Genomic DNA, 20,041 nt, shown 5'->3' on the forward strand with positions numbered 1-20,041 from the left:
CTCCTCCTCCTCCTCCTCCTCCTCCTCCTCCTCCTCCTCACAGCACTGATCAGAACTGTGTGCTGCTCTCAGTCAAGCAGGAGCCGCAGTATGGAGAGACAGATGGAGAGGCGGCCGTTGTGATTATGTCCAGAAGTTAATAATTTATCAGTCCGTGTTTTGTTGCCCACTCTCGTGGTTACTGCTTTTGTTTGTGTGTGTGTGTGGGGGGGGGGATGGGCAGTCGCACTATGTGCATCGCCAGTACTGTAGTGTACAGTAATGTTAACAATGTTTATGCGTTTTTAACTGCAGCAAGTATGCTGTGTGCTACTCTGTCTTGACTCAGAGTCTGTGCTGTGGTGAAAGCGCTCATGTTTAGATCTCTTCCAGCTGATAGGCCTTAATGTGAAATGAATGCCCCCGCCGTCGTCATCTGATCATGTCGAGCGCTGACAGAAATACACGCCGCTGAATTGGTTTATCGATGAACTCTGCTTGTGGGTCCGGCTCTGATGTGGTTGTTTTTTGGCCCTGGAGCCCCACAGCCCGACTGCTGGGTGGGGCTGCAATTAGGCCCATAATGCTCTTAACAAAAGAGCCGTTTGAGCTTGTTTCCCCCCCTCATAATTATTTAAACGCGTAAACAGCCGCTTTGGCGCTGCTGTGTAAGCCATATGTTGCTGGGAAAAGTGCCATAAACCCAGGGCTCAGTAAATTAGCCCCCTCTTAAAGACTTTGGGCTAATCGGCTCCATCTCACGACTCCATCTCGCCAGCATTAGGCACTCTGTGGCTGGAGTGATGTCATGTCAACACCCCCCCCCCCCCACCCCAACACAACCCCCCCCCCCCCCCCTCTGCCCACCTCTACACATCCCCATGGGGACCAGATTACTGTCATGAGAGACTTCATCACCCTGCTCCTGGTTTTTGTCGTTAGTGTAATTTTCTGCCGTGATAAACACTTTGTTATTTAGCCCCAGATGTAACTCAAGGCTACGCTAGCCTTTCCAGCTCACACACATGATGATTGTTAGTAATTGTCAGAGGTGCTCGGTTGAGGTCGACTGTCCCTCGAGTCGACGGAGTGAAAGGTGAGTGGAGCGTGTGGCAGGTACGCTTGTCGCTCCCATCTGCTGGTCCGTTTAAAAAGCCACGAGCGCCACGAGCGCCTGACATCTGATCCCTGCGTCTCGCCGTCTCGCCTGGGTGGCGAGGCCTGTACGGAGCACGGCAGCGTGGTGTATTGTTCCGGAACGTTCCTTTGTGCGACTGCGGCTGCGGTCTGTCTCACATCTGCTCGGCAGTTGCGCCGGTAACGGTGAGATTCCTGCCGAGTGGTCGCTCCCTCCCCCTCTTTGGCGTACGGAGCCGGGCCGTGGCGATGTGATGAGTTGACATTTGCAAGAGCCAGCCGTGTGCATCACACGTGTGTATCAGTGGTGCTGAACTAATGGCTGTTTGAAGAACAGGCTTCTGTCAATCTGCTGGGTTTATCACACTGTTTATCCTCCTTACCACTTAAAGGTGTAGTTCATGATTCTAATCCAGTTCACTTCAGTTTCTCCTCACGGTCCTCCGACTATCCTTTCAGTGTGTGCCTTCATAGAAACTCCTGATTGTTTGAATTGGGAACAAACAAAGTGGTTCGGACTGAGAGCCTAAAGCAGTTCCAGCCTGTCAGCCTTCAACATAAACAAGCCAGATTTTAGCCAGAATTTGTGAACCTTTTAATGGTCAGAATTAGAATCAGAATCAGCTTTATTGGCCAGGTTTGCCTTAACAAACAAGGAATTTGACTCTGGTTAATCTTTGCACTCAAGTACAACACCCAACAATAACATAAAAAACAGTAAAAAAAGAAATGTATGTGTAAGAATAAAGGAATGAATACAGTATGTGGTGATGTCTTTCCCCCAAAGCTCATTGCTGTGTCCCCTCCCTGGCCCTGCTGCAGTGAACATCAACCAAGTGGTTTGGACCGAGCCTTAAGCGGTCACAGCCTTATCAACCTTAATCATAAACAACCTTTAGCCAGAATTCGCAAACTGCACCTTTAACGGTGTCGCGTTTCTCCCAAAGCTCACTGCTGTGTTCCCTCCCTCCCCTGCTGCAGTGAACATCAACCAAGTGGTTTGGACCACTGTTTGATCATAAACAACCTTTAGCCAGAATTCACGGTTTGCACCTTTAATGGTGTCGCGTTTCTCCCAAAGCTCACTGCTGTTGTTCCCTCCCTCCCCCGCTGCAGTGAACATCAACCCCATGTCCCACACGGTGCACTGCGTCACCTCCATGGGCGCGCCGTCCTGGCGCAGCTGGGGCCTGAACGAGGAGGAGGAGGGCGAGAGCTTCGACGAGAGCCTGAGCTGCGGCGAGGGCAACCCGTACGGCGGCTACGGCCACGGCGAGGGCGGCCTCAGCTTCCTGCTCAAGCAGGAGGACACGGAGAGCCAGGACGCCTACCTCAACCTCTACAACCGGCTGGACGTGGCCGTGCGCGAGATGAGGCAGTACGTCACGCAGATCGATGTGTAAGTGACCCACGCTCTCCTCCGGTCAGAGGGGCAAAGTACTTCATGCTGATTTACTAGTAGCTGAAAATGACAAAAGCACACACGCGCACACACACACACACACACACACACACACACACACACACACACACACACACACACACACACACACACACACACACACACACACTGACAGTTGACAGTATGCAAATTTACGCACTGGGGCTTGGCAGTAGTAAGAGAAAGTGTGTGTGTGTGTGTGTGTGTGTGTGTGTGTGTGTGTGTGTGTGTGTGTGTGTGTGTGTGTGTGTGTGTGTGTGTGTGTGTGTGTGTGTGTGTGTGTGTGTGTGTGTGTGTGTGTGTGTGTGTGTGTGTGTGTGTGTGTGTGTGTGTGTGTGTGTGTGTGTGTGTGTGTGTGTGTGTGAGTGAAGCGACTGAACACCTATATGCCTGATATTGCTCAGTAGCCCCCTAGTGGCCTCCTCATGACTCCATTGTGCTCTCCTCCTCCTCCTCCTCCTCCTCCTTCTCCCCCTGCTGTTCCAGGCTGCTGTCCTCCATCACGGAGCCCACCCAGCCCCAGGAGGGAGACCCCCCCGCCTACGACCACACCACCCAGACCATCCTGGAGGACTCGGAGCTGGAGCGGGTGGAGTCGGGGGGGAAGCGCGTCTGCTTCAAGGTCAACGAGGACGAGCAGGAGGACTCGGGCCACGACACCATGAGCTACAGAGACTCGTACAGGTGGGTCAGTTAGTTAGAGCTACGAGACTCGTACAGGTGGGTCAGTTAGTTAGAGCTACAGACCACTCGTACAGGTGGGTCAGTTAGTTAGAGCTCCAGAGACTCGTACAGGTGGGTCAGTTAGTCAGAGCTACGAGACTCGTACAGGTGGGTCAGTTAGTTAGAGCTCCATAGACTCGTACAGGTGGGTCAGTTAGTTAGAGCTACAGAGACTCGTACAGGTGAGCACCCACGACACCATGGGCTACAGAGACTCGTACAGGTGGGTCAGTTAGTTGGAGCTACAGACCACTCGTACAGGTGGGTCAGTTAGTTAGAGCTACAGAGACTCGTACAGGTGGGTCAGTTAGTTAGAGCTACAGAGACTCGTACAGGTGGGTCAGTTAGTCAGAGCTACAGAGACTCGTACAGGTGGGTCAGTTAGTTGGAGCTACAGAGACTCGTACAGGTGGGTCAGTTAGTCAGAGCTACAGAGACTCGTACAGGTGGGTCAGTTAGTTAGAGCAGTGTTTTTCAACCACTGTGCCGTGGCACATTGTTAGGTGTGCCGTGGGAAATTATCCAATTTCACCTAAGTGGTCTAAAAAAGAGTGAATATAAATAATTGTCTTTGTGTTCATTTGATTCCTATTCAAGACACTTTGACAAGAATGACTTGATATCATTAATGCGGGCTACAGATTTTTATTTAATTTAATTTTCCATAAAATTTCATTTTATTTAACATTTTCGACTGGTGGTGTGCCTCAGGATTTTTTCAAGGAAAAAAGTGTGCCTTGGCTCAAAAAAGGTTGAAAAACACTGAGTTAGAGCACCCACGACACCATGGGCTACAGAGACTCGTACAGGTGGGTCAGTTAGTTAGAGCACCCACGACACCATGGGCTACAGAGACTCGTACAGGTGGGTCAGTTAGTTAGAGCACCCACGACACCATGGGCTACAGAGACTCGTACAGGTGGGTCAGTTAGTTAGAGCACCCACGACACCATGGGCTACAGAGACTCGTACAGGTGGGTCAGTTAGTTAGACTTACAGAGACTCGTACAGGTGGGTCAGTTAGTTAGAGCTACAGAGACTCGTACAGGTGGGTCAGTTAGTTAGAGCTACAGAGACTCGTACAGGTGGGTCAGTTAGTTAGTCCTGCCTACATGGACCTAAAGGTGATTTTGGAGGTAAAGATAAATTTGTGTGCTGACATCTTTTTTATTGTTTCTTCATATCGTACTCTCATAGTACATTCGTTGGTCCTTTGATCGTGAGTGTAGGAAACTTCCTTCTTTCTTAAACCTGGTACGGCTGATAGCACACGCTTATCTACGCCAGTTTGATATCATGCCACAACAGGCTCGTCTTCAGCTAGAAATGTGTTCACCAGCTCCTGAGCTGACCCCAGATCTGCCTGTAGCAGCAGTAAGCAAGTAGCATGTGGCGTTGCGCTGCAGCCGGTGCAAGGCTCTGATCCCAGCTGGCTGGCTCTGTTCCCCCGGATCCCGTCGGACCAGAACAGGCAGTACTCTGTGCGGTACCCTGCCTCTGCCTGTACAAAGGTCCTGCCTCTGTGTTCTAACAAACTCCTCATGTGTCCTAAGTGGATCCATAACGCCGGAGACAGGGAACGCTCTGTCACGCACCCAGAGCGGGAGAGCTGCGGCTTGGATTACAAGGTCATCGGCAGCTACCCACTGGGAACAGCAGCAGCAACACACACACACACACACACACACACACACACACACACACACATACACACATTCACACTTGATATTGCGCACTTGCCTTCACACCTCTCAGGAATGCTGTCTGAAGTGGTGTGTATGAGAAATTAAAATGAGATTAATCACGGTCGAGGAGTTTTGCCGTTCAGCTGGAAAAGTTGTGAAGGGAGGGGTGATTTTGGAGGTAAAGAAGAGTACAAAAGCGGAGCGAGAGAGAGAGAGAGAGAGAGAGAGAGGGAGGGAGAGGAAGAAAGAGAGAAGAAGAGAGGAGAGGAGGTGTTGTGTGGCCCCCTCAGGGCGTGTTCTCTTCACACCCTCCACATCCGGCCGCCTCCCCGGCACAGAGAGCGGCAGTCCAGCCTACCGGGCCCCCGTGTTCCGGGCCTGCCGGTTAGCGGTTGGCGGTTATCGCTGGCACCCCCGGGGGGGCGCTAACCGCCCCCGGCCTGTGGTGTCACTATATCTGGCAGCCGCTTCCCAGGAGGGAGGAGGGGAGCGGGGCAGAGGAGGGCCAGGGGAGGGCCAAGGGAACGCTGCCAGATCTCCCGCTGGAGATTACGTAAGGGTCCTCGCTCTCCCTCTTTCTCTCTCTCACTCTCCCTCTTTCTCTCTCTCTCTCTCTCTCTTCCTCCTCCTCCCTGCCCAACTTGCCACCACTACCGCAGGACGCCCCAGTGAACCCAGGCTCCTCTTCTCTCTTCTCTGTTCCCTCTTCCCTCGCTCCAATCGGTCTTGAGCGTCCCACCCTCCTCCTCCTCCTCCTCTTCCTCCTCCTCCTCCTCCTCCTGGTGGACCAAAAACAGCCGTCTCAAGTTCAGACTGGGGAGCAGCGTGTTTACCCTAGAATTATTATGGTCATGGAAAGCCCTGTTTTCCTCGTGCGGAGCGGAGCTGGGGACCGGGCGGTGTTTTGGGCCCAGCAGATGATATTTTAAGCTCTGGGTGGCCTCTGGTGCTTTAATGCGCTCACCCTCCCCAAAAAAAGCCTTCAGCAGTGAGGGAGGGAGGCAGGACGCAGCACCAGGAGTCCAAAATTGTCTTTTCTTTTTCCTTTTTATATCCCGCCTTTTCAACAACCCCTCCTAACGCGCAGTGGATTTTACATCCCCTGGGGCAACATGTAGAAGAGGTGTGTGTGTGTGTGTGTGTGTGTGTGTGTGTGTGTGTGTGTGTGCGTTCATTCATAGGCGTGAGTTTGTGAGTCAAACAGGGTGTGAATAAATGACTAAGTTTCCATCAGTGTGTTTCCTAAGTGTGTGTGTGTGTGTGTGTGTGTGTGTGTGTGTGTGTGTGTGTGTGTGTGTGTTTCTTGACTGAATGAGGAGCTCAGTTGGGTCATGTCGAACACTTCCTCCATTGTTTCCTCTCTGGTGCGTGCCGTTGCATTCCTGTGGCCCAGCTGTCTCCTTTCCCCAACCTCCACCATCACCCAACACACACACACACACATAAACACACACACACACTCACTACTGTCCCATGTGTCTCCCACCACCATCACACACACACACACACACACACACACACACACACACACACACACACACACACACACACACACAAACCCACTGCTAAGTGTGTGTGTGTGTGTGTGTGTGTGGTATGTTTACTGATGCACGGTGCTAAAGAAAGAGATATTTGGGCCAAGGCTTCAGGATTGGCTGTGCCCGTCTGCTGCATGAATGAGTCTGTGATGATGCTGTGGAATCTCCACCTGAGAGAGAGAGAGAGAGGGAGAGAAAGAGAGGGAGAGAGAGAGGGGGAAAAAAACAAGCTAGCAGCTGAGAGCCCCTTGTTTACATAATTGGGCTTTATTGGAAAGCCTGAGTGACAGTTTATCTGGAAATGCTGTGCGTGTACGTGTGAAAGGGAGACCGAGAGAGACAGAGCGGGAAAATACCACCTATGCCCATCCTCAACGTAAAAACCGAATAATTTGTTTATTTTTAAACTGGTTATCTAGAAACTGGCAAAGGCCAAAAGGGGAAGTGATAAGAGGGAAGAGAATTTGTTTTTATGGGTATGTAAATAATTTACCATTTATTTTGTTGTGTGCGTGCGTGCGTGCGTGCGTGTGTGTGTGTGTGTGTGTGTCCTATTAAATCCTCCAGTGAATGCAACAGCAACCGTGACTCCGTCCTGTCCTACACAAGTGTCCGCAGTAACAGCTCCTACCTGGGCAGCGACGAGATGGGCTCAGGTGAGATTCCTATAAACCTGTCTCTCCTACACACACACCCTCATAAACGCGCCATTCAGATGATGGAGCGTGACCGCGTGTGTGTTTGTGTGTGTTTACAGGTGACGAGCTTCCCTGTGACATGAGGATTCCTGTCGACAAGCAAGACAAACTCCACGGGTGTCTGGAGCACCTGTTCAACCAGGTGGACTTTCCCCAGCCTTTCTGACAGACTCTACCTCTCAGCTTTCTTTCATTGTGTTTTTCTTTCAGTTTTCTACTTCTCTGTATTCCTTTTCTATTTCTTTTCCTATCTGTCACAGTTTTTTTGTGAAAAAATCATGAAATGTATTAATTCAGTCTATCTATCTATCTATCTACAACATGATGTCTATCCAGGTCGCTTATGCATAAAGTACAAAGAATCCTAGCGTCTGGCTGTAGTCCCTTTAGAGGCTCCATTTGTCCGGCTTTGATGGAAGGCACTATGGAACTCTAACTCTCTTGATCTACAGGTGGACTCCATTAACAGCCTTTTCAAAGGGCCAGTCATGACCAAGGCCTGCGAGGAGACCAAGCACTTTTATGCTGACCAGCCAGGTAAGCCATGTGTGTGTGTGTGTAGTGTGTGTGGTGTGTGTGTGGTGTGTGTGTGTGTGTGTGTCAGGGTGGTGCCTCATGCGACGGTGTATGGGCTTGTGTTTAATTGAGCTGAATAGAGATGGAGGTGAGGATATGGAGTGAGGAGTGTGTGTGTGTGGTGTGTGGTGTGTGTGTGTGTGTGTGTGTGCTGAATGGAGATGGAGGTGAGGATATGGAGAAAGTCGAGGACTCTTCTAGTCTCGCCGTGACGACGTGTCTGTGTGCTCAGTCTCAGTTACGGCGGGTCGGGGCGAGTAAAGAGAATGTTTACAAGAGAGGCCCTCTCATAGGAAGCAATTAAGTGCTTACACTAACCACAATCAGTAAAGGGTCTGTTGTGTACACATACGCATATGCACAGACGCATGCACAGACACTCAGAACACGCGCACCCACAGACACACGTGTAATTAAATGTATGAATAGCACTTGTGAGGTGTGTATAATGGCTCTCTGTGCGTGTGTGCTGGGGTGCCGGCGTGCAGAATTCCGACAAACAGATGACTGGACGGCGCGGTGTCGGTACATTATCCACAAGAACATCCAGGAGGACCCCTGGAACCTGCCCAACTCCATTCGGACGCTGGTGGACAGCCTGCAACGCTCCGTTGAGGGTAAGAATTCTGAATTCTGTTCCCCCTGGTTAAGTGCTTAAGTGCACTGCCCAAATAATGGCCAACAATCCCCAACATTCTAAATGTGGCCGTTTTTAAAAAATGGATATTTTTACTCTTCATATTTCTGTCCACGCGGATACGTAAAAAACAGCTGTTAAGGACACATTTATCAGAAATGCTGGCCAGTCTTGCAGGCTTGACAACATTTGAAACAACATTTCAGACAGGTCACGTCACACAGACACTGAAATGGAGTTTTTAAAAACCTCCATTGACTGGTGGTCAGCGACCAAAGTTTTCCAAAATCCTTACAAAAATGTCTGTATTTAAAATTACCCAGCCATGTGTAGACTGGACATAGCCTTCAAATATTCAGAAAACCAATGTCCAGCTCCATCTACTGCCTAGACAGCAATTAAGAAGAATGACTTTTGGGCAAACTCGTAACAACTCCATCCAACAACAACCGTGCACACAGGCCCAACTGTTGGGTGGTGTTGTGTTGGAGCAGTGTGCACACACCATATGTGAATGGTCTCCTTTGGCCCTCCTGAATGCCCCCCCCCCTCCCTCCCCCCCTTTGGAGGTCAGAGTGAGCTCCCTGGCTGCTCCTCGTCCCTGTGTTGTGCTCCTCCTGCCCCTGTCGACGTGTCCTCCTCACTTCTCCTCTCTGTGTTGTGCTCCTCCTCACTTCTCCTCTCTGTGTTGTGCTCCTCCTCACTTCTCCTCTCTGTGTTTGTCTCCCTCGCAGAGGGGAAGAATCAGCTCCTCTTGGCCCTGCTGAAGTGTACAGGTAAGACAATCACCAGTCCCATACACATACACATACACATACACATACACATATACAGTACATACATATACACATACACATACACATACACATACACATATACAGTACATACATATACATATACATCTATATGCTGATAATGCAGCGTGCAGAGTGGGATAAAGCTATGGGGCCTAGAGGGCATACCATGATCTTATGTTACCGTATATTTATAGGCTTACTGTATATTTATACCTTATATTTATTCTCATACCATATTATTATATTGCATGTAAATGCAATGTACTGTTATTTCTTTTGTTCTCTCTCTCTCTCTCTCTCTCTCTCTCTATCCCTCCCTCCCTCCCTCCCCCAGACACGGATCTGCAGCTGCGGCGCGATGCCATCCTGTGCCAGGCGCTGGTGGCGGCGCTGGTGGCGCTGGCGGAGCAGCTGCAGGCGGCGCTGACGCTGCGCTACAACCACAGCGGCGAGTACGAGGAGGACAGCATGGAGGTCAGCCGCAAGTGGCTGGAGCAGATCGCCGCCATCGGCGTCCTCTTCAACTTCCAGTCCACGCTCTCCTCGCACGTGGTGAGGCTCGCACGGGGGAACGGGTGGGATCGGACGGGGCTGGGCTGGGCACGACCTGATCATGTGTACACACACGCACGCACGCACACACATGCACATGCACATACACATATACACATATACACACACACACACACACACACACACACACACGAGAAGAGTATGAGGCGGGGGATGACTTCCTTCATTTTTTCTGACCATATGTTTGTCCTCCTCCTCGCTCTTCTTCCACTTCCTCTCCCGCCTGCTTGCCTTCCTCATTTGTATGCTTCCCCTCCTTCTATTTGTCTCTCTCCCTGTGTCGTTTCTTTTCTTTCCTTCACATCCTCCGCACCTCCTCTCCTCCCTCCTCTTCCTCCTCCTCCCCGCACCTCCCCTTCCTCCTTCCTCCTTGGTCTCTATGCAGAGGGAGGAGCGCACCATGCTGGAGGACACCAAAGCTGCGCTGGCAGACCTGGATAAAGTCACCGTGGTGTTCAGACAACAAGGGGATGAATGTCTGGTGGCAAGTAAGTGATGGCCTGCAAAGCACACACTCTTTCTCTCTCTCACACACACACACACACACACACACACACTCTATCTCTCTCTCTCTCTCTCACACTCTCACACACATACTCTCTCTCTCTCTCTCTCTCTCTCTCACACACTCTTTCTCTCTCTGTCTGTCTCTCTCTCTCACTGTCTCACTCTCCCACATCCGCACACCAGTGTTGTGCATGAACGAGTTCAAAAGAACGTGTTCATTGAACACGTTCATTTTTCTGTGAACGCTGAACTGAACGCAACACATTTGTAAATAATGAATTTGAACGTGAATTCGCTCAGATTATGGGAAATGAACGACGAACGTCACTGTTGATGTCCAATTAAACGTTATGGAATTTATTTTGTCCTGAGAAGTCGAGTGACACTATCTGCTGGTAATTTAGAAACAGGCTGTCGTTGTCACACTCACTGCCCACGGGCGCCACTCCTAAACTAGGCCTACAGCTTTGCACTACCTTACATTACCCATGATCACGTTACGCATGATGCATTGTAGGCTACACAGAACCGCTGCTATATGAATGCAATCGCGGAAAGATTCTGCACTCGTCAGTGATGATAGAGGGATGCATAACGTGTTCAAAGAGTCCTACAGTATGTCACTGAACAGTTCGCTGCAGGTAATGCAGCAAGGCAGCCTCCTCCATACTCCCGGTGTAAAAACTACTCTTCTGATGTCAGGCATGCACGTACAGCTGACGCATTTATTATTAATTATTAATAAATGCGCGGCCGCATTTATTAGGCGTCGGTATCTGCCATAGATCTAAAAGAAATGTATCTGCCCAGCGAAATAAAGCCCAATTTACGGACATTCTCAATTAGATGAGAACAACAGGTGGCTGTAGCCTATATCCGTCAGAAACAGATTTTCATTCAAATGAACTGAATTTGAACTAGTTCAAAATTAAAAATGGTGAACTATGAACGTGAACAGTTCACTTTGCACGTGTGTGAACTGAACTTTGAACTAGTTACTGAAGACTGTGAACGTGCACAACACTGCCGCACACACACACACACACACTCTCTCTCTCTCTCTCTCTCTATCTATTTCTCTCACTCACTCACGTTCACACACACACACACACACACACACTCAGTGTCTCTCTCTCTCTCTCTATCTCTCTCTCACACACACACACACACACACACACAGACAAATAAACACAAGTGGATATAGACAGGAAGGGAGATCTATTACATGAATACTAAACCAAAGCGGCTTTATTTTGGTGTCTGAGTCATTGTGCATCTCCCAGCGCACTGAGGGCGTGATGCGCCCCACCACCCCAAACACGCGCGACAGCGGCGCTGCTCGAAAGCTCCTCTCTCTCTAAATCCGCCAGGAAGACCTGGAAGACTTCCCTTTCTGCGTGCACTTCCGCTCCCTTTCAAGCGGCACAGGCATGCTGAGCGGAGATAGCCGCGCGGGCCCCGGGGCCTTTGTTGTGTTTACTGTCGAGGGGCCACAGAGAAGAGAAAAGTGGGATTTGCTATTCTAGGAGGAGGCTCAGGAGGCCACGGTGTGTACCCCCCTTTGGAGGAGCGGGAAGTGCCAGGGCTCTCGTCAGCTTTAATAATCTCACACACACACACACACACACACACACACAACACACACAACACACACAACACACACAACACACACACACACACACACACACACACACACACACACACACACACACACACACACACACACACACACACACACACACACACACACACACACACACACACATTAATAAAGCCTTTGCTTGTCCAGCTAAACTGCAGCTGCACACAACACAGCATCTTGCTGATCTAGACAGAAGAATGGGGAAATCTCTGAGAAGCCCGAGTCATTTGTCGACACAAAAAATTGCACACATAATTGTACAACCGATACCTCTATTCAAGCGTTTGAAGGATACCTGAGCTCATCAACTTTGGTGGTCCATTGCAGCAAACTGCATAAGTATGTCTTTAATGTAACTCTAACATTATTATCTCCATCTCTCTCTCCCTCTCTCTCTGCCTCTCCTCTCTCTCTCCTTCCCTCTCCCTCTCTCTCCTTCTCTCCTCGCTATCACATTCTCCACTCCTAGACACACCAGTGTATTATGAGGTGGAGGGCAACAGGCAGTCCATTAGAGTGTTATTCTTCCTGAACAGCAGCCATTTCAATGAGCTGCCCTCTCGCCTGCAGAATGGCGGCAGCCTGAAGCTTCACTCTGTGCTGTTTTCTCGCGGTGAGTTCGTCTGTCTGTCTAGCTATAGCATGTTCCTCCACCAATGAATCCAGAGCTGTGAAGATAGAAACTCCACTTAAGACTGCTGTTTGTCTGTGTGTGGGACATTCTTAACACCTAAAATAACTGACACACGCAAATAACTGAAGACCTGAGAAATCCATGTCGACAGAATGTATTTGTGTGGCTCCATCTAGTGGCAGTTAATGTGTAGCGCATCTACCTGTCTTGAGTGAATATTATGTTCTGTCTAACATGAGCAACTGTAGAGTCCATAATGTTCATGTTGTGGTGATGATGTCTCTGGATCTATGCAGCTATGGAGAAGTCAGAGGGAGTGGCCATGCCAGACTCGGTGTCCATGGAGGAGTTCCAACAGCGGACCAACGGTCTGTCTCTAGAGAGGGTCAAGGCCTACTACAGAAAGCTCAGGTATGGCCAGGGTAGCACTCTTGAGTCCTCTGTCACAAGCACGGCCTCTTCAATTATCCAAGATATGATGGTTACGGACTTATATTAGCATATATAGCATATTTATAGCATATTTGTTATAATTACTGTTAACATAGGAATGTCTTGTTATGTTTCTGTAGGGCATTTTACCTTGAGAAATCCAACCTCCCCACCGAGTCCCACAAAACTGCCATGAAGATTGATCAGGTATGAAGCTACATTGCTACAGCATTACTCACACACGCTACGCAACATTTGCACTGAGGGACGCTGTTTCTGTTTGCTGAATCAAGCCATTTAAATGCAAATGAGGGGCTTACTCCTCCCTGTAAATCAGTCTTACTCACACGGCTAATGAAGAAATGATTACAGCGCTTTTCCGGTCGCTCAGCTGGCCTGTGTAATTATCAGATGCAGTTTTATCAGGTTTTTGCACTGCCTATAATCTTGCAGTCAGACAGATGTAATGATAACCAAATCATGGCATGTTGTGCATTATCCAATACATGTTGACTCATTAACGGTACCCATCATTTGTACAGTGTGTCTTTTATTTCTATTCTGACTGATAAGTAGTGGATGGATGACCTTACTGTACTGTACTGTACTGTAATTGACCCTAGGCAGATGGACCTGTCTGAGGTTTCTTCCTATATGTACAGTATCTCCAATTCTAGGGAGTTTTGCCTCGCCCCTGTTACTCATGGGCCCTCTCTGAATGTTTAACACTCTGTAAAGTGCCATGTGACATGTGTAATGTTTTGCCGCTCTATAAGTGAAATTAAGTTGAAGTTTAAAGTGTGTCTGACTGTAACGGACCGCGCTGTGTTTCGTCCCGTCCAGCTGCTGCGGCCGCTGAACACGCTGGACGACCTGTGTCGCCTGATGCAGACCTACGTGAACGTGAAGGCCGGCTCGGGGAGCCACCCGTCCGGCGTCAGCGTGCTGCTGGTGTCCGCCGAGCTGTGCAACCGCCTGGGCTCCTGCCACATCACCATGTGCGCCACGGGCATGCAGAGGTACGGCCCCATGTGGCGCCCCCTAGTGTACACCAGCGGCAGCTCACCCACTCATGGGCCCATAACACTAGGCCCACACGGTCCCTTTCCGTCAGTGCAAGACATGCATTGTATACTGAGAAGGGTTGTTTAGCGGTCAATCTTGCCATGCAAGCTGTGAGTAGCTAGCTTGCTAACATAAGTTAGCTGGTATATACACATCATACAACTCCATATTACATATTTGTTATTCTTCATGTTTTTTAGGAATGGGATTTTTAGATTGTATTTTTTTACTTGCTAGTTTATACTAAATCTAATTGTCAAAAGCCTAACTAGTTATACATAAACGCCTACCGTTTGTCAAGACTAGCCGGCAATCAGATTGACTGATGCATGGCTGACTCATACGTTGGTGCTTGGAAGTTTGAATTTTTTTCTCAACTTTTGCTGCAAGTAACGCAACACAGCAGACCTACAATTCAGTTTACCAACGCTTTGCTTTAGCCCATTCAAAGTGAATGAGGTCCGCTGACAGAGACAGACCGAGTGAGCCAAGTGTAATCCTCCTCTCAGTTCCTCCCCATCCTGTGTAAGCTTGTGCAGTGACTGTGACTGGATGTGTGTGTGTGTGTGTGTGTGTGTGTGTGTGTGTGTGTGTGTGTGTGTGTGTGTGTGTGTGTGTGTGTGTGTGTGTGTGTGTGTTGTGCAGGGGGTACTCTGAGCATGTCACTGTGTGTCTGTTGTACAGGTGCACTCTCTGAATGTGTCTGTCTTTATGATGTACAGGTGTACTCTGAGCGTGTCTGTGTGTATGTTGTACAGGTGTACTGAGTGTGTTTCTGTGTGTATGCTGTACTGGTGCACTCTCTGAATGTGTCTGTGTTTATGATGTGTACAGGTGTACTCTCATAATGTGTCTGTCTTTATGATGTACAGGTGCACTCTGAGCGTGTCTTTGGCTCAGGCTCAAATCCTGGCACGGAACCACGGACTGATCCCGCGCTGCCTCATGCAGACCATGGATATCATGCGCAAGCAGGTAACTGCAACGTCACACAGTCCGCAACAGCAACCACCACAGGTGTTATCGACATGTCAATTCATGGGTTTCATCCGGGGTTCATCCAGGTGTATGAAATCAAGCACCTATTTATTTTATTTTATTTTATTATTACTACTATTATTATTATTATTATTACTCTTTGCCCATCTATGCTTTTATCTGCTATTCCTGTTTGGTTTTTGTTTATGTAAAGCACATTGAATGACCTCTGTGTATGAAATGCGCTATATAAATAAACTTGACTTGACTTGACTTGACCTAGATTATGAATGCAGACTGCATGGTGCTTGATTAATACACCTGTGGAAAGGGACCTGATGAAACCCATGAATAGCCAGATTTACATTCATCAACAGAAGAGTTCAGAACAGCTGAGTGATAAAAACAAAAACAAGGTTGTCAGGGTAACATTTAGAGAAACACATTTGAAGAAATGCAACAAATGTAAGTAAAGAGAATCAAAGATTGAAGATTGTATGGGAATTTCATGTGCTTCCAGTCAGGAATCCTTATTTGAATGGAAACTCAGCTAGTTTAGCTAGCCCCCTAACCCAGCCCAGCCATGGGCTACTACGCTGTGAAGGCAGCATGCACTGCTCTAACTACCTCTGTCTTCACAGGGCACCAGAGTGGAAATATCGGCAAAGAATCTGAAGGTGATGGACCAGATGCCTCCAACTGCTCCAAGGTTTGTCCACAGATAACACACACCCTCTAACTTGTCCACAGATAACACACACCCTCAGCGCTAACTGTGTGTGTGTGTGTGCAATGAAACAGCACAGCAGTGAGAGAGGTGGCTTGAATATTTTATTGATGTCCTGAATGTACAATTTTCTGATTTACATTTGCCTCAACAGGCAAAGGCGTTTTATATGGTGCTTCATTTTTAGAACATCACCAAACACATTTTTTGACCGCCAGTTTTCATTGTAAGGCCAGGTTGAGAATACACCGATTACATTTTACATTTGTTTTTCTGTCATTGTTTCTCAGTGGTGTATGAGACTAGGGTGAAAATAGTAATCTTAAAATAAAGCACACTAAACGCTGAGCTACTGGTGAAGTCTCTTGCAGAGGAACTGTGGTATATTTTGTTCTAGTGTCTTAGATCTGACGGTGTGTATTCTCTCTCCTGCCCCAGGCTCTTCAGACTGTGTCTCCCACCTACAGATGGAGATCTGTAGACCTGCCGCCATCAGTATTTTTAGCTCACTTTGCTTTTTAAACAGCCCTTTCAGTTTTGAAGTGACAAGGCGACAAGAGAGACCTCTCAGTTATAGCGAGGACGGCTTTGGCAGAACAATTCCCGGCACTGACTCAGGCAGAACTGGAACCTTGATACTCTCCTCTCCTGGAATCCTTTCGCGACCCCTGCTGACCCGTCTGGACCTGGAGCTTCTCCCCGTGGCCAGGGCAGTCCTGTGAGTGGATGCCCAGGAGGGCTGCCACTGATGTGGGGTCACTGCTCCACCACCACAAACCCCCCCCCCCAACCCCCCTCGCCTGATTTCACTGACAAACCCTCCCTCTCCTGAGGAAGTCCTCAGCCCCTCACTCTGCCCATGTGGCTAGATAGAGACTGGCCCCTGTGCAGTAATTTCTCACTCCTCTACAATAATCCGGACCCCTGCTGTGCCTGAAACTCTCCCGCTGCATCTGCAGGTCTCTGCGTCTGACCAGAACGCCTGGACTCTTCTCTGTGTCTGCATGTCCGAGGCGTCCTGCTCTCCTCTCCGCCCCTCACACACGGAGAATGTGCAATTACTGTAGTTTAGCATGTGGCACTCTGCACTATTCACCCAGCGAGGGGACTGTCTCGTTTTTAAAAAACAAGAGTGTATTTATTGTCCAATTATATCAGGAATAGTGAATTAACTTGAAACATTCCAGCCTAAATGTCCTACAGCAGTTTATGGACCAATGACCACCGAGTGTTTTAGACGTGGATATGTGGTCTATGAGAGGTTTTTATTCTGTTAGCCACAGTAATGCTAATTTATGTTGAAGTTAAATACTTAGTGTGCTATATGTCACTTACCCACTGCTGAAATTCAGGGAACACAACACAAAATATGACACAAAAAATGGGAAAACAAGCTAATCACTGAGCTGGTTGAAGCTATAGTCTTATGAATGCCCTTGTGGCCAACTGTTTTGTCTATTTCCATTGCTTTTTCTTTTTTTTTTTTAACAGTTGAATCTTACTCGTAATATTTTTAGCTTTTTAGCCTGAAGTTCTTTCCTGACAGTTGTTTTAATAATGCTAGAGGACAGGATGAGGTCCACGATTTCATTTCCTTTTGATGCTATTTATGTGTCCGTCTCAGAGCACAAAGAGGTTCTGTCACTCGCCAGTGTTTGAGACATGTCCTGTACTGTATGTACTGTACATTTTTGGAGTTAGATGACAACAAAGGGATCATGAAGTATAAACTGTAGACGGTAGCATTATTTTATTGAAGTTTTCTTATTTTTCTTGTGTATGTGTACATAACAATGTCTATAGCAGAGCAACTACCATACAGTATAATGCTTATGAGGAAGGGCAGTTCTATAATTTAAATTTTAATAATATTAAAAAGAGATTATAATATGTAAAGCATTAATTCCCTTTTGTATTCATCTTGTACATTTTAAGAAATGAGATGTTCTCAAGTAGATGAAGCATGCAGGTGACTCACGCTGACAGCATTGTTTTAGATATCTCCTTTCAGATCGTCCTGATGTGTTCAGGTGCTACTGTACATGTTCTCTGGAGCCTCGTGTTTCTGTGACCTCAGCTTGCCGATCGCTCGCTTCTCTTTCTGGGAATTTCAGCATGAGTAGAAATAGGAAAGCCGTGAGGTCATTGCTTTGGCCTGTACAGCATGCCCATGATGACACAGGCCTCCCTCCTACTGTGTACTCTTAGCTCTGCTTGTGAATCGACAAGAGTGATGCTTGCTGAAAAATAACTTCATGTTGACGGGCTCTCAGTGTGTAATACAGTACAAGCTGAAGTGAATTTTTGCCAGTTACAGTAAGTGTGGGCAGCTTGGTGTTTGCTCTGCAGCTTGGGAGTTTAAGATAGGAAGTAGTGGTGACGAGAAATACTGACTCAATTAGTTTCACGTCTATTGGAGATATAGGTCAGTTACAGTACAGATAGGGGGAGTTCTGGTTAAACCTCATTTGATTCAAAATCTATATACAGTACATCATCTCCATGTACATGCTTGTCTAATTCATTTAGCGTTTTATTAGCGGAAGTAATTGAAGTAGGCTGCTGGAATCCACTGGAAGTGATGTGCTTCATGTTCTGGAAATCCTGTCAGTTTTCCCTCACAGATGTTTACAAATATCATTAAATCATAACCTTAGAGCAGCAGCAGCAGCTAGTCAGTAACATCTCGAGTGCAGCTTTTGCATAGATCATCACTGCAATATACACTCAAACTTGTTACCATATACTTGTGAACCAACATGTCTTCATCCTCAGCAGACATTATGACTTCATAAGCCACCTGTCACTCAAGGCAAGCTGTCAAAACCAGTCCCTGAAGATTGGCAGAACAAAGATTGAATTAATAATACATCACTTTAAATCCATAATAAAAAGGTACACATATAAAAGACTGCATTTTTTTAATAGCCTGCAAACCCCCATTTGAAGTCAGGTCATTACCCTGGTTCCCCTTTCCACTGATCCATCTTACTTTTCATCCACTGGTTTCAATCAGTTGCGAACTTGAGGTGAAGTCTAGGAGGTTAGTCCATCTCAAAGAATGTCTAATATATTGGGCATATCCTAATGTAAGGGTTTCATGCAGACAACGGCCTTCAGTTTGGAAAAAGGTTCAGATCTGTCCTGTACCGGCTACTTTGCAATGATAATCTATGTGGTGAGGCCCCATAATAAACATCTCATTTGACGAACGTTATTGTTCCAAGGGTTCGGAGTTTCTGTTCTTCAATGGAGGAAGTCATTGCCAAACACTCTTTTTCTTTCACCAATATTCTTGGACATGTATAGTATAGTCTATAACAGAAATGAGTACATCCCTGTGGAATATTACTTAAACGTCAGTGATTTCATCGGCTCTTTGTCACAGAACTGCAATTAATCTGTGTAAAAACATGGATCAAATCTTGATAAATATCGGTTGGATAAGACCAAGGCAAATGTGTTCAGCTCAGACGGTGTCCAACATGTTCTTGGCCAGGACTACTACAGTCTCAATAGTGGAGCACAGAGATGGGAGGATGGCGATATTAAGTCAAGTTAATTGTTCTCTAGGAAATGTGTCCTCTGCATTTCACCTATCCGTGGATAGAGCGCACAAACACAGACTTGGAGCAATGAGCTCATTACGGGCACACACCCAGAGTAGTGGGTAGCCTTTCATTCGGTGGCTGGGGAGTGGTTGGGTGCCTTGTTTGGATGTAGATGTAGCAGAGTGCTGGTTCAATCACTCCCCCACCACTCACATTTTTCCTACCAGTCTGGAGTCACAAGTCCGATTCCCTAACCAGTAGGCCATGGATGTGGAGTTGCATGAGGAGAGATGTGGGTATGGCAGAAAGACTCCCAGTACTTTCAGAAGTTTAGAAGATTAATAATGAAGGATGGTTATTATACAAAGTACAATGGCAGCATCACATGAGTTCACACAAGAAAAAAAAAAGTGTTAACTATTACCTGGCCAAGTATGCATTGCCACCATGACTCCTAAGTATTTTACAGAGAAAGGTAGAGTAACCCATCCCGTCCAAGGTGGTGGAGCAAAAGGGGAACCTAAGTAAAAATATTTGAATCTCAACAGTGAAAGGTGTTTTTTTTTTGCAATGAGTTCTTGTTTGGGATATATTATAAAGCTATCTGTTTAAGATTTACATGAGGGTCAATATTCTACTGATCAGCTTACAAGAAATGCAATTAGCCTACTTTTAGGTGATGCAATTTTGAATCATGCACAGGGGTGTAGCCTACTCACTT

General features: G+C 47.5%; 1 protein-coding gene across 1 annotated transcript in view; it reads left to right on the forward strand.

Moving 5' to 3' along the window:
- Window positions 1–17,668, forward strand: part of prex1 (phosphatidylinositol-3,4,5-trisphosphate-dependent Rac exchange factor 1) — a 74,112-nt gene extending 56,444 nt beyond the window's left edge. Inside the window, exons 25-40 of the mRNA XM_062540944.1 lie at window positions 2,233–2,515; window positions 3,044–3,241; window positions 7,071–7,159; window positions 7,261–7,343; window positions 7,654–7,738; window positions 8,266–8,394; window positions 9,149–9,190; window positions 9,546–9,763; window positions 10,170–10,272; window positions 12,403–12,546; window positions 12,864–12,978; window positions 13,140–13,206; window positions 13,843–14,018; window positions 14,937–15,039; window positions 15,684–15,751; window positions 16,208–17,668. Coding sequence (XP_062396928.1) covers window positions 2,233–2,515; window positions 3,044–3,241; window positions 7,071–7,159; window positions 7,261–7,343; window positions 7,654–7,738; window positions 8,266–8,394; window positions 9,149–9,190; window positions 9,546–9,763; window positions 10,170–10,272; window positions 12,403–12,546; window positions 12,864–12,978; window positions 13,140–13,206; window positions 13,843–14,018; window positions 14,937–15,039; window positions 15,684–15,751; window positions 16,208–16,250 — 1,946 coding nt within the window. The 3' untranslated portion in view covers window positions 16,251–17,668. The remainder of the gene's footprint in view (window positions 1–2,232; window positions 2,516–3,043; window positions 3,242–7,070; window positions 7,160–7,260; window positions 7,344–7,653; window positions 7,739–8,265; window positions 8,395–9,148; window positions 9,191–9,545; window positions 9,764–10,169; window positions 10,273–12,402; window positions 12,547–12,863; window positions 12,979–13,139; window positions 13,207–13,842; window positions 14,019–14,936; window positions 15,040–15,683; window positions 15,752–16,207) is intronic.
- The last annotated feature ends 2,373 nt before the right edge of the window (window positions 17,669–20,041 follow it).

The sequence above is a fragment of the Sardina pilchardus genome, chromosome 7, assembly GCF_963854185.1.
Source record: "Sardina pilchardus chromosome 7, fSarPil1.1, whole genome shotgun sequence".
NCBI classification, from domain to species: Eukaryota; Metazoa; Chordata; class Actinopteri; order Clupeiformes; family Clupeidae; genus Sardina; species Sardina pilchardus.